General features: G+C 37.2%; 1 protein-coding gene across 1 annotated transcript; it reads right to left on the bottom strand.

Annotated features, from left to right (window-relative positions):
• Positions 1–297: 297 nt before the first annotated feature.
• LOC149795131 (perlucin-like protein) lies at positions 298–12,619 on the bottom strand. The gene is made up of 5 exons (XM_089964837.1): positions 12,511–12,619; positions 11,582–11,670; positions 10,649–10,739; positions 1,246–1,468; positions 298–439 (listed from the first exon to the last, which is right to left on the bottom strand). Exons 1-5 carry the CDS (start codon positions 12,563–12,565, stop codon positions 406–408), a joined length of 492 nt encoding a protein of 163 aa, XP_089820963.1. The 5' UTR covers positions 12,566–12,619; the 3' UTR covers positions 298–405.
• Positions 12,620–13,112: the final 493 nt, after the last annotated feature.

Raw genomic sequence — 13,112 nt, 5'->3', positions numbered from 1 at the left:
CTACAATCATCTATTCAATAGGTTTTCTTTTTATTATTCAAGGTTTTGGCTTTAAATACATTCAAATTTACGTTTTATGAAAGTTTTGCAAAAAAGCAAAGATGACTTGCATTCAGTATATAAAAAGAGTGCATTAAGCAAATGTAATTTTTTAAAAAGAAAAATGTGAATCATTTGTATTGTATGCATTTCAACATAACAATTATAACTTTCAAGCTCCAAATTACGTGTATATAGTCTGTATCATTTCACCGTTGTTTTATAACAGAGATTTTGATAAAAGTCAAACACCAAAAATAAAGTTGTAACGTTTTAATAAACTAGTGAAAGTTCTTTGCCACATGTAAATACCAGAAGAAAATTACTTCGTTGAAAGAAAAGCGTAGAGATTTCTTGAGGTCATCATCAGCCCACTATTTCGCCACCATCTAAGATTGAGCTGCAAAATAGCCAATGTGCAAAAAGCATTCATTATAAACATTTTAGTAACGGAAGACGTTTATACTTGTATGTGATATTTACAACAATGAAAATATGCCTTTAAAAACGCAAGGTCTTTAGACTACGAGTATATACACGATTGAAACAACTTAAAGACCCAGATTAATGCAAACAGTGATTTACCTGTTATATTACTAACATAATATGACCAGAATTTCATTTTTGTACCTAATATTTCATCAACATTGTATCCATCTCCTGTCAGATGCTATATATTTTTTGGTATTTGTGTGTGTGTTATTTAGATTTTTAAAGGAGTTTTTAACAATTTTAGTCATATGGCTACGATGTCTGCAGTGTGACAGTTTATAATGATGTCTAACACTGTGGCATCATGTCACAAACATGTGGCATTATGTTCAACCCAATCACATTATCCTGACACCAGGCCGACCAGTCCTAAAACTAACGTCTTAATGCTGAGCGACAAGCGAGCGAGGCAGCTGCTATTACCATTTTCATAAGTCTTTGGTATGAATTGGCCGGGGTTCGAACCCACGACATCCCGCACTCGAGACGGACGCTCCAACCACTTAGGCCACCGGAGCGGTGGTTTAGATTTTAAAGTGGTATTCTGACACCTGAAACAACAGATCTAGCTTATTCACACTAAGAGATAATCTATATGCTTGATACTCTTCAATACGTCCTTTCTAGAGAGTGCCATAATTTTCGGTCAAAACGACTAACAATAAAAAAAATCATTTCATTGCTTCAACATATAAAGCTGAATGAAAAACGGACCTTTTCTCACAAACATAGTGCATCGTAACAGTGCAGTCCGCATCATTCCAAGTACCGTCGTCACTGTACATGTGTTGACAGTCTTCTTTATTTGAGCCCGAATCGCTGGGTTCCCCTCTGCGCCAGTTAGTATACGAGCTATTGAATAAAGTTCGACTAGCCGTCCACATCCACTTTCCCTCAGATTCTATGTCATTTCCGCCCAACCACCAGTATGTCAGTGCTATAAATAATAGATAATTACTTCATTCTTATTATTTCTGATTTGTAATTTGTATATCTTGAAGTCATCGATTTTGACACACATAAGTAGTATAATAATAGCAGTTCAGGATCTTTGTTACTAGGACAAAGCCTTCCACGACACATGCATTTGCCTTCACATCACATGCGAGTGCATTCGAGCCCACGCGCCAACCAGCCCAGCAAAATTACTAAGAGGTTTCCATGCCAGAGGACAGTCATGTGGCGTAGAAGACTTAAACCTAGATATGCAACCAAACAAACCGCTAGTATCATGCTACTTGATTATGGTCCCAAATTCCAAAACCATAAGATAGTATCCCCATAAGTGAACTTCTGAGTACACTGGGAAATATTTACAAAATTTTCACTGACTGAAACTCAGGGCCGCTAATGCCCAGTTTGCGTATCTGTGGACGAAGTCGTCTGAGCTAAACTAATCGTTTAACTCTCAATAACTATTGAGTACAGCTAGGTAATTGTATTGAGACTTATCTGTGCCGCGCGGAAAAAGTTCCAAATAAACACGTATTCGTAAATGCAGCCGCAGCGAGATTATTTTATAAAACACCACATTCGATACCGGTTACTACTGATATACCTACCGCCGAAAACGAATTTGATGTGTGTAACTATGATAGGTACTGTGGTTAGAATTACAGCTACACCTAGGCAAACAGTAGTCGCGTCGGTGATTCCACAAACAGCGTCACGACCACACATACACGTTTGTATTTCACGAGTAGCGTAGTTCTCTTGACGATTTCATCTTGCAGTTGTTGTTCCGCTTCAATTATATTTTGGCTTGTAACTTTTGAGGGTCTGTCTTCTATTAATAATGGAATCGCGAGGTATAAATGCTTGACAATATTGCATCCTTCAGGTGCTATATGCCATCATAGAGAATATCTACTTAGGAAATATGTAAATCTTCGGCGATTGTGTGTTCTTGGTATTGCGTTCATATAAAATAATACTGACTACAACATTAAATAATGTCTGAAACGATCGTACTTGTCTTCGCCTAAAAACTGTTACATGGACAAGTACGTTCTTGTTGATTAACAGTCGATATTATTTTCTTCTTGACTGAGTCAATGTTGGTCCATCTAATTATCAGGGAATGCAACCTTGGTAAATTTGTCGGTGAACTCCACATCATCGTTGTAGAAACAATCCTTAAATATGTCTATTCCTGGCTGTGTATCCTGTGAGAAATCGTTTTCGCGTGCTAATGCAATGATTCAAGCTGACTTCGAGTTGGTGTTGATGTATTAGGGTGTTTCCTTAACAAGATTATACTTATTTGGCATTTAACAAGATTATGCTTGAAATTATCTGAGATCTTTAAAATAACATAATTATGAAGCAAATATTCTTCGACAAGTTAAATGAAATGGCTATCTATGTTGGCCGGACCAACATCTTGTCAGCAAATTGCCCAACTACATCACCGCGGCCAGAATCGGTTACTTATATCTAATGATAAATCCTATAGTAAACAGAAACGCCAAAGAATGTTCAGGACCCATTTTGATAAATGTTGAATCCTTCGAAATGAATTTCAAATCTGGCGACTGACTTTACTGATATTGCAAAAGACGTTTCAACATTATCATCACGTCCAATATAATGTATTATAGATGGTTTAAAAAGTGGTATATCTTTCATCAGGGTATGTATTACACACCACCCATTATGAAATAATCTTGAGATGAAAAAACATGATCCAGACTCGAGCACATTTAAGATGTGATTTTCAGGCCTATGACAAATATAAATATTATCAATAATTTTAAGTCGACAATTTTTTGCCTTTTCCGCACATTCCCAATGTAATATTCCATCAGTGGCTAATATTTCTGTCTCCATGCTGTTACTACGCGGGGTGGTGAGGGCAACTCTGCAATATTTACATCTATGTCTTCTTTAATCGCAACATCAGTTACATCTGTGTAAATCTTAATAAATGCAATTAACGTACCAGAGCCTCTGATTCCCTCTATTTCGTCCATGTTTTTCCCGACGGCGCCTCGCAGCCTCAAAGCAACACCTTAAATTTCCACTTTAGAGGTTTTTCAGTTTGATTTTGAAAAATCACAATCTCTCCCCGGTCGACGTCAACAGCATCCCGGCTGGTAAACTCAGTCATGTCCACTTTGATCAACATCATCACCGGGTTGCTGCGACTACGCGTCTGTAAATGTCAGTTGGCATTTTGATATGTTACAAAGCATACTTTCTAAGTGACAAAGATAAAACAAATAAGTACTTGTGGGGTAGGCGATCGCTCGAGTGCACGCAACGCTTCAATGGTAACATGGCCACATATGGATTCATCGAGCCTAGTTTGCAAGGCAGCATATAATTAAACAGTGGTAGACATCTTGTTGTCTATGTAAATAATTAACGGCTGCAAGTGAAGGTGAAAGCAAGTAAGAGTCAAAATACAAAAGACGCCTGAGTGTTGCCACACATGCAATCCAATTAGTCCCAGGGCATGTTATCTAATCCAGTTGACTATCCCGGTTTCCAACTTGAGGGGGATGTTCGATGCAAGTCCATCGTTCATAAAGAATTTGCAATAGCCAGTAAGTCAAAATTCGTCAAACACGGCGAGGACATTTACGAATCGTATTGGGTTGTTCAAGATCTTTTCAATGGACCTATCTTTCAGAGTCATATTGGATACAGTTTCGACGCCGCCTAACGCAGCCGCTCTTGTATCCTCGGAATCCACAGTCGCTAACAACGCTGAAATGGATTGGAAATATTTTACTTTTTTGGGGGTCTGCATCTCTGCCAGTGTTAACTTGAACAATTTTAAGGTCATTGATGTGTTCTTTTGTTAGGAGGTATCAAGCTCACTATATTGTGTAGAGATCAATCACATTGCAGAAAGGAAATACGAATATGCAATTGTTTGATATTGCGCTGTTTATTTTTGCAAGTTGTGTTTGGGCTAAGGTCAGCTTTAACTTCGTGATAGGGCATTATTATTTCAAAGCAACAGCTTCAATTACTATTCTATGAATTTTCCACAGGCGCGTCAAGATCCAAATTCGGCAACTTGTGCCCTCCATAACAGAGTCTTGTCAGAATACAACGGCACCATTGTCAACAAGAATTGGATCAATTACACGTGCATGAAAGAAAACGTCGACCACGGACTGTTTAAGTAACTATTCCTATGAAAAGTAATAAAATGGCACTTGACACTCTACGAATGTCAAATATCATACCACTCTGGTTTTTTTTATTTTCTCGATTCGTATTCTGAAACACCACGAACACGTATTTTGATGCGCGGAGACCATGTTGGGTACTTATTTGCAGTTTAAGCTGTCTTGAACATCGCTTCTTTTGTGACAGTTTATGGTGAGCGCAAGAAACAACGTTGTTGACGCGGTCCAGACTGAATATACGACAACAACGGTATTCTATGGTCAATTAAGGGGTGAGCGTATGCATTCACAATCTTAATGTTAACGACTTAACTTGCCAGCAGCAACGCAGTGGGGATGCCAATTTGAATCGTTGGCTGTACCCTTTACGGATTACCGTGACTGTGTTTGGCTAGTGATGGAAACCCCGTCGCCGATTCCCCGCTAGACAAACAAATGCTGATCTTTGTCTGTCAACAACTATAACTCGATTTTTGTTTAACATAAAAGCATATCCCTGGCCATTCGTGGCAGTTGAGAAGTAGTGTGCAGGATATAGACTGTAGCGCCGACGGACGGTGCCACTGAGAGTTTCAAATACGTCTGCGTGCAAAAGCACCGATTTTCGAATACATATCGAGATACTCGCCTATATCTTTAGGTTAGAATGTGAACCAAACTTTTCATGTTCTTAGTCATCAGTCGAAAGACATTCGCGAGATAGATACGAGTAAAATGCGCTTGGAGGAGGCAACCGTGTCTCATGAAACGTTTCTCATCAGCTCACGAACTCGTATGGGAACATTTTAGTTTATCACCTTGTCAGAGTTAGCGGTACATAACGGCTGGCAAGTTTGAATCGATCGTTGGATCTCGTTGCACGGTTACTGTCGAGACTGGAATTCAAAAACGGCTGGGAGGCAATAAATTGCAGCTTTCTGAGCCTGAACGTCATGCATTTTTCCCTCGTAGTTGTAGATTGCGCTTATTGATGCATTCGATGCAGATCAAACTCTTTTACCTGTCTCGTTGTTGCCCGATAATCTGGTGAATCACCACGACGTATATGTAACTCCAATTCGGGCGTCATGCAGTGATCATGCGGGCAACATCGATGACTATACCAGCTGTGAAACGGTGTCAACGCTCGTGTACATCGCCAAACATCTTTGCCATTTCGGCTCGCTTGGTCCGTGTAGGAATCTTGACATAATAGTGCGCTCATATTTATCGGCCTTGCTTCACATTCAACTATGGCACCTCTGGAGAAAGTCCTAACATTTCAAGTATGTCGGCTCTTCTCATTCCACTTAGTATTCGGATCCACGCACTCGCGAATGTTGCTTGAGCTGGTTTACAGTCTACGTGCTTGTATAAGGAAAAATCATTGTGTAACTGATAATTCTTGTAATTCTTGTAGTATTGTTTTTAATTGGTCAGGATCAACAACCACAATTGCCTTAATGTTAGCTATTATTTCACTGACTTCTGTATATTTGTCCTCAACGGTGTCTTCGCTTGCACGCGCGATAATACTCACTAACAGATCCGCACGGTTGGAAATGCTGATTACGCGACTTTACTGAGATACCACATTTATAATATCGTCCAGCACTGATACCAACATCTAACGCGAGCATGTTCCGCCATAGAGTTTGTATTTCGCAAGGCATAAACCTTTACAGCGATTGCGTCCTAATAATATATATCTATCTATCGATCTATCTATATATCTATCTATTTATCTATCTATCTGTCTGTCTATCTATCTATCTATCTATCTATCGTTATTTACTTGAATAATAACACAGAAGCATTTAGAGTAAGCTCTTCATTTATGGCAATTTTAAATACTGTACAAGGGACTTGGAAGACAACAGGCTTGGAATCTGAATAGCTAGTAAAAAACAAATTTGCAAACTTATAAAAAATGTGTTTTAAGTCGATGTGTTTTAAGTCGATGTCGGTCCAAATGAGCACATATTACTCATCACTGAGAACTGCACTAACTCGCAAATTCTGTTCGCAACATCAATTACAATAATTATAAACCTTTTGTATTGTTTATATATTCTCAGCAATGGTTTTTGCTCTTCTGGATATAGAAAGAGTTTTAATGTGATCTCATTCAAAGAATTTTTGGTTTGCATCATTGTGGTACATCAGGATATTCAAAATTATTGGAATTTATTCTGGACATGTTATATTCTTGGACTTGTTATTGGACACTTATGATTATTTGGGATTCAATGTACAATACTGTAAGGATCTCTACAATTTTCACTTTGTAACTTACAGAAAGAAACCGTTGGTTGGTTTTACTTAAAAGTGTTGGTTTTACCTCTTTCTGTTAATTAATGTTAAGACCAAGGGTTGTAACAATATGCAGTGCTTCAAGATAAAACTCAAAGATCTTTTAAGAGGTTGCAAACATTTAATGATGAAAAATTGCGAACTTTCGTTTTATAACGATTTTTATTACGATACTGATGGTTGCTGTAAAAATAAAAAGTGAAGAAAATGGATTCCACTGAATAAATGTTGTGTGCTAAATGGTCGTAACGATTCTTTTCGCAGCAAGGACGTATATGACGACACATGTTTTTACTTACAGAAAAAATGTCAAGCAAACTTACTTGAGCAAATGAATCGTTTGTCTAAAAAAGGGTGTTCGAAAAAGTACGAATGTTTGTATTAAAATAAAATATAACTTCGCCCGCTAGTATGTGCGATGATGATTTATGTCTTTGTATCAGAGTCCAAATTTGACCTTGTCAGAAGATTGTTGGATGCTGAAATTGTAACAAGCGGTATTACAGTGCATACAACATTGCGTATGCTAAATCCCGACTTACTAAAATTTACTGCTAATGAACAACAATCCCAGATCCTTTCAGCTTTCTTAAGCAGGATGGGAAAAATGCTTTACCCTTCGCAAAGTTAGCGTCATGGAGAGTACTGTCTCGTAACATGGCATTAAGACATTTACTACCTCTTGAGATGGAAAAGGGGTGTCTTGAAATAATTGTTGAAGAGTGGTTGATTTCACATCAGGTACGTTTTTGAGAGACTCCTTCCAACTAGAAAATTTAGTTATTTTCTGATACATCCAAATCAAAGGACGCAAAACGCAACGATGTCAAGCTAATCCAGTTCATTTTACCGTGACCTCTTTAGCCAGTTGACAGTCGTTGCTAAAATGAATTTCCTCTTAAGAATTACCTTTTTTGCCTTACTATCCAGTTGTAACTCTATGAAAGACACAAAAAGTGTTCTTTTTCTTCAAGCAGCTCGAGAAATATTGTCACCCGTCGGCTAACTGTACCGCCATCCCGATATGTCATATAGTTGATAGTATTGCGGTGACCTAGATAGCCAAAGGGAGCAAAGTGTCTACATTTGGATAAATAGCAATACAATATCTTCAACAGGTCAAAGAGGAGCTTCCCGGTCCTTGGGAATCATATTATAAAGTCCAAATGCCAAATCGATATAATAAAAATGTTTATAATTCCTCAGAAAAAAGTAACTCTCGCTGATTTTGTTTGCAACTGCATGGTCAACAAATGTTGACAAGCACTTGCAGCCAGGTCAGCAATTTGTCCTACCGGCAGGATTTCAGTGTGTTGAGAAGTGTATCGTTGGCCATCAGCAATGAAGTTAGCACAATCCGATCCCGATCCAGACCAAAAGAAGGAAGACAAAACTAGTACTGATGTGTGTTTAAAATGATTTTCGAAATTTCAAACGTTTACTCATAGTCTCGCCAGACACATATATTGCCAGATTGTCTGTGCATTTTGTTCAGACACTGCAATGCAATGAGATGTAGTTTCGGACATATGTTAAAAACCGGTTTTGCTATGGGAAAGGTCACATCAATACGCATAATTTAGGTTCAGATACATACAGACTCCTCTAGGTGTTGGTGCATTGACTGGCTGTGATTTCATAAGCTGTCTGTCGTATATAGGGAAAAATAAATCACAGACCTGATTTGCGACGTGTTTTCTAGCACTTTGCTCTACATGTCAGGGTAAGAAAGGAAACAGACGAATTAGTTGAGCGCTTCAAAGTGGCACTCTATATACGTTCTGAGAATGCTGGATCGACAGTTGACAGTGGACGTTTTTGTTTGTTTGTCCAAAAACAACGACAACAACAAAGACGAGAGACTCTCGAACCCATACAATAGTTTGATGTATTACACGCAAGAAGCTATTTTTCAATCATTAGTTGGAAGTGGGAACTTGTTACTAAATATTGTTTCTGAAGCCCAGCGGATCAAGTAGGTCGTTTACTTTTGTCTGTTTTGATACCAAAAGATCCTAGCCAGAAAGGACGGAAGGAGCTGGTGTGATAAGATGTGATAAGTCTGCTTGCAACAGGATGCACCTTTGTGCAAGCTACGTAAACGAATTCAGGTGAATTCAAGTGTGTGAATGCACTGGCTACCATTAATGCCAATACCACAAAGCAAATGATTCGATCTGGATGAGGAAGACGTTTGCATTGTCCGTACTATGTGATAGACCTCAAACGCACACATGTACATGAATGAAACAATGTATGGGCTCAACGTTTTGTCCTACGCATGTATACGTTTAATCTACTTGCTCTGTTAAAAAATACGTCATTTCCAAATAAGCATCGAATGATTTGGACGGTGGTGCAAGACGAAAGCCTCCTTTTTGTATGCTGAGGACTTTGGCAAAATTCAAATCTTTCTGTTTAAAATCATCGTGTCTAAAATTCCAATCTTAGGTCCCCTATATGTGATGTATCACGCCTTGCAATCACCACAACATGTCTTGAATGAACATTTGGATACTTGAAAATCAGAAACAAGTCACAAATCCATTTCTGTACTGGGTGTGCTACGGTTCTATGACATTGTTGCCATTTCTCCTGCTCTGTCTAGTGACAACGTACGGAAATTTCAAACATCGCAGTTCTAATAGGAGAAAACTCAAAACGTTTTAAAAAGATGGGGAGGGATTTCCTTAGTAAGATGTGCATCAACATAGAATATATAATTTAAAACATGTCATTAGCGCTCTGTTCTCCTGCAAAGTTACTTGCTCTTTTTCTAAATTCATATCTCCAAAAAATTCGATAAAAGAAAACGAAATAATACAACAAAAAAAAAAATGACTGACGGAAGGAAGGAACAATACGTCAAGAAAGAAAACCATGAAGAAAAAAAACAACAAAAAAACAAAAAAACAAAACAATTCGACATGAAAAGGTCAAAGGTTATGGTAGTACGGCTGGGCAAAACTGACAACAGCTTTCAGCTTTTGACAAAATCTCTTATCCATTTCACAGACATGTCCTTCTTCAATACCCCTTTCGAAAACAAAGTAGTTTAATTACGACTTCTTATACGATAATTCAAAAGACTAGAAATAAAGAAGATTATCGTTAATAATGCGAGATAATGAATTATTGACTAAAAGAGAGCCAATAAAAATAAATGATACGATTACGTGACGAAAGGACAAAACTATATATAAAAAAAATGGAAATAATATAGCTGTAAACGTTATTTGAAATAAAGCTTTTGTTATTTAAAATATTCAATCACTAAATTTTCATCAAATATAAAATCGTATGACTGATCGACAGAAATTACCAAGCTGAAATGTTTTAATAATTTCCAGACCGGGTGCTGTTAGCAAACAATAAGTGTGAATATTTTATGATGAACAATTATAAAATACTTGGTGGAATAAATTATATTGGTTTGTTCTTAAATGAGTCGTTGAAAAGTTTCAATTATGCCCATTCAAATAACTTCATATCACAATCTTACTTCTCTTTAACAACACCTTATTCGTATTTTTCTTTCAAGAGTAAGGCAGATATCGCGCAATTTGCTGTATTCTGCTTATGGACGAAACAAATACGCGTTTCCCTACCATGAATAAATAGAAAGGAAAACGATGCAATAAAGCAATAAAGCATTGTGGTTGCATGTACAAACTAGTACTTACTGCTAAAACCATGGATGGTATTGTAAATATAGCTATTTTCCCTGGCGTCGGTAATTTCCACCAGATTTCCCTTTACAACATTGCACATTGTCTAAAAATGGAAATGAAATCAGGTAAACATGTAAGCGTTTCATGCGCTCTGAAGACGACTTTTAGTCCTGCAGCGGGCGCTTTAAGTTGCCTATATACCGCTTTAAATTTTTGTCAGTTCCAATCGGATTTATCTTCCCTGAAAAAATTGGTTCCTTAAATTTGTAATATATATCTTTATCTTTACGGGGTGCGGGTGCGGGAGCTATGGAGTGTCTCTGGTGTATTGGCAACGCTACCGCTACCCGCCGCCGGGTACAGGAAAACCTTTTAAATCTTTCAACCCACCTCAAAGGACAAACTTTCCCTCATCGACATAAAGGAACTAAACATAGTCCCAAGTTAGAAGCTTCCCAGATGGACAAGTGCTGTAGGATAAAAAAGTAAACAACACGTGTCAGAACGCAGCTTTCATCGACGAAGAAGAGGTGCCCTTTTTACAAAGAGCATTCCCCCGTAAGTTGAGGAAGCAGCGTCTGTACCCACAGAAGAAACTCTCATCAATCAGTATAAAATGCAAGTCCGACAAAAATGGATAAATTATTTTCCAGAATGATAATGAAGGGGGCATGAAATAATAATAATAATAATAATAATAATAATAATGTTTTATTCAATATAATTAGACAAGGTGTATTACTTAAATAGGATATATCGACAAAGAAGGGAAGTATCTTATCAAACAAGGAGATGTAGGGCTTTACATGTATCTTTAAAAGTAGCAAGTAATGAATAGTGAAAACGTGTATTGATCTTAAATAGAATGCTTGAAAGACAGCTTCTTCAGGGAATCATCAATACAATGTATGTATGTATGTATGTATGTATGTATGTATGAAATACCAAGGCGCCTGACCATGATTCTACGTCATGGCTGAAGAGGTAGCAAGACTCCATATGGGATATCCATCCATCAGGGCATATTCCATCAACTAAAAAAAGCAACACAATCGGTACACCGCTTGGCCATTTCCGTCGCAACCGAAAGTAGTTAAAAATAACTCTTGTTAAACAATACAGATTTGGAGACTATGCATATCAAAACTTTTATGTCGGACATCGTCAACACAACATGGCTTTTTATACCTCGTTTCGTGGAGTTCATCCAGCCCGCTTATATTGTATACTCTGTTTTTTTCCCCCTTACTTTCAACCTAATTATATCCCTGTGTAGTTTGTTCTTTAGTCATATCTATCTATCTACCTACCTACCAATTTATCTATCTATCTCTCCATATATCTAGATCATGTGGATACAGTTTCATAGACACAGTGACATAATTAACAAATCGTGATGCTGCAATGTAACCGTGCAAGTCTACTTTAATACGGAGTTGAAGCTCGGTCATTCTAGGTCATTCTAGTACAATTATAGGATAAGCAAGTAATGTGAAATGTATACGCGTTGAATATCCATTTATCTATCCATACATCCTTTTATCTAGCTATCCATCCACACTACCATCGATATAGCTGTTTCTTTCCTTCAGCACATCATAACGACACCTGCAACAACCAAGATATGTAATTTTCTGCTGCTGCTTACAAAGCCATTCAACATTAAACATCGTTTAGAATCGTGTTCAGTTAAAGATATATGGAAGCGGCAAATCTATATAGAGATTCCGTTGTTTTGCATGATTTCTTACAGAAATTTCATCAATAGGGTTTTAATTAAGGAATATACTTTTTTTAAATCATCTCAAAGATGTTTGCTTTTGTCTCTCATACACATTTAAATGTCTTCATTACAACTATTTTTTTTTCTTTACCTGTAAAAATCGTTGTGAATAAGAATAAAATATAGACAGACTCCCCTCCCTGCATGTTCCGTTATCTGTATAATCCTAGGGAATATATCAGTTACAAACTGAAATGTGTATGCTTTATCTATAAGACATTGTATAAGTAGGTCAAAAGTGGCAAAGGTGTATCACGTGTTAAAAAGGTTGCTTCGAAATGCTTGTCATTCTTTTAAGGTAACTCCATACAACAATATTTTCCTTCTGAATATGTGCCACATTAATCTCAGGTATTTTCTAAAGTTTCTAAACCAGGTACAAAAGTTTAATTGTACACACCACACATGAGCGCTCAAGTAAAATGTAATATGAATAATTAAAATAGAAGATGATTAACTTTCAGCCGACTTCCTCTTGCCTATACTTTCTATTTGTCTCTAACTACTAAAACTAAACTCAGCAAATAAAAACACAACGATGTAAACTCCATATAAGGGTTTAAATATCAGATATAAAATATTATAAACATTTCTATCGAATTCCACTTACCGCCTCTCTTTCAGTTTTGCTAGGTTTATAAATTGCAATAATACACATAAGAGTTTGACATATCATTTGAAATCACTCTTAAA

The sequence above is a fragment of the Sinohyriopsis cumingii genome, chromosome 7 (assembly GCF_028554795.1).
Source record: "Sinohyriopsis cumingii isolate HCF-2022 chromosome 7, ASM2855479v2, whole genome shotgun sequence".
Taxonomy (NCBI): domain Eukaryota; kingdom Metazoa; phylum Mollusca; class Bivalvia; order Unionida; family Unionidae; genus Sinohyriopsis; species Sinohyriopsis cumingii.
Note: the sequence above shows the minus strand (reverse complement) of the source record. Positions and strands in the feature narration are given on the sequence as shown.

Excerpts from the sequence above, each read along its gene's own strand:
- LOC149795131 (XM_089964837.1), bottom strand. The coding sequence starts at position 12,565 with ATGCAGGGAGGGGAGTCTGTCTATATTTTATTCTTATTCACAACGATT. Across the intron at positions 10,740-11,581 it reads AATCATGGTCAGGCGCCTTG|ACAATGTGCAATGTTGTAAA; the intron begins GTATTTCATACA and ends TTCCATTTTTAG. Across the intron at positions 440-1,245 it reads CACTATGTTTGTGAGAAAAG|CTCAATCTTAGATGGTGGCG; the intron begins GTCCGTTTTTCA and ends GCTATTTTGCAG.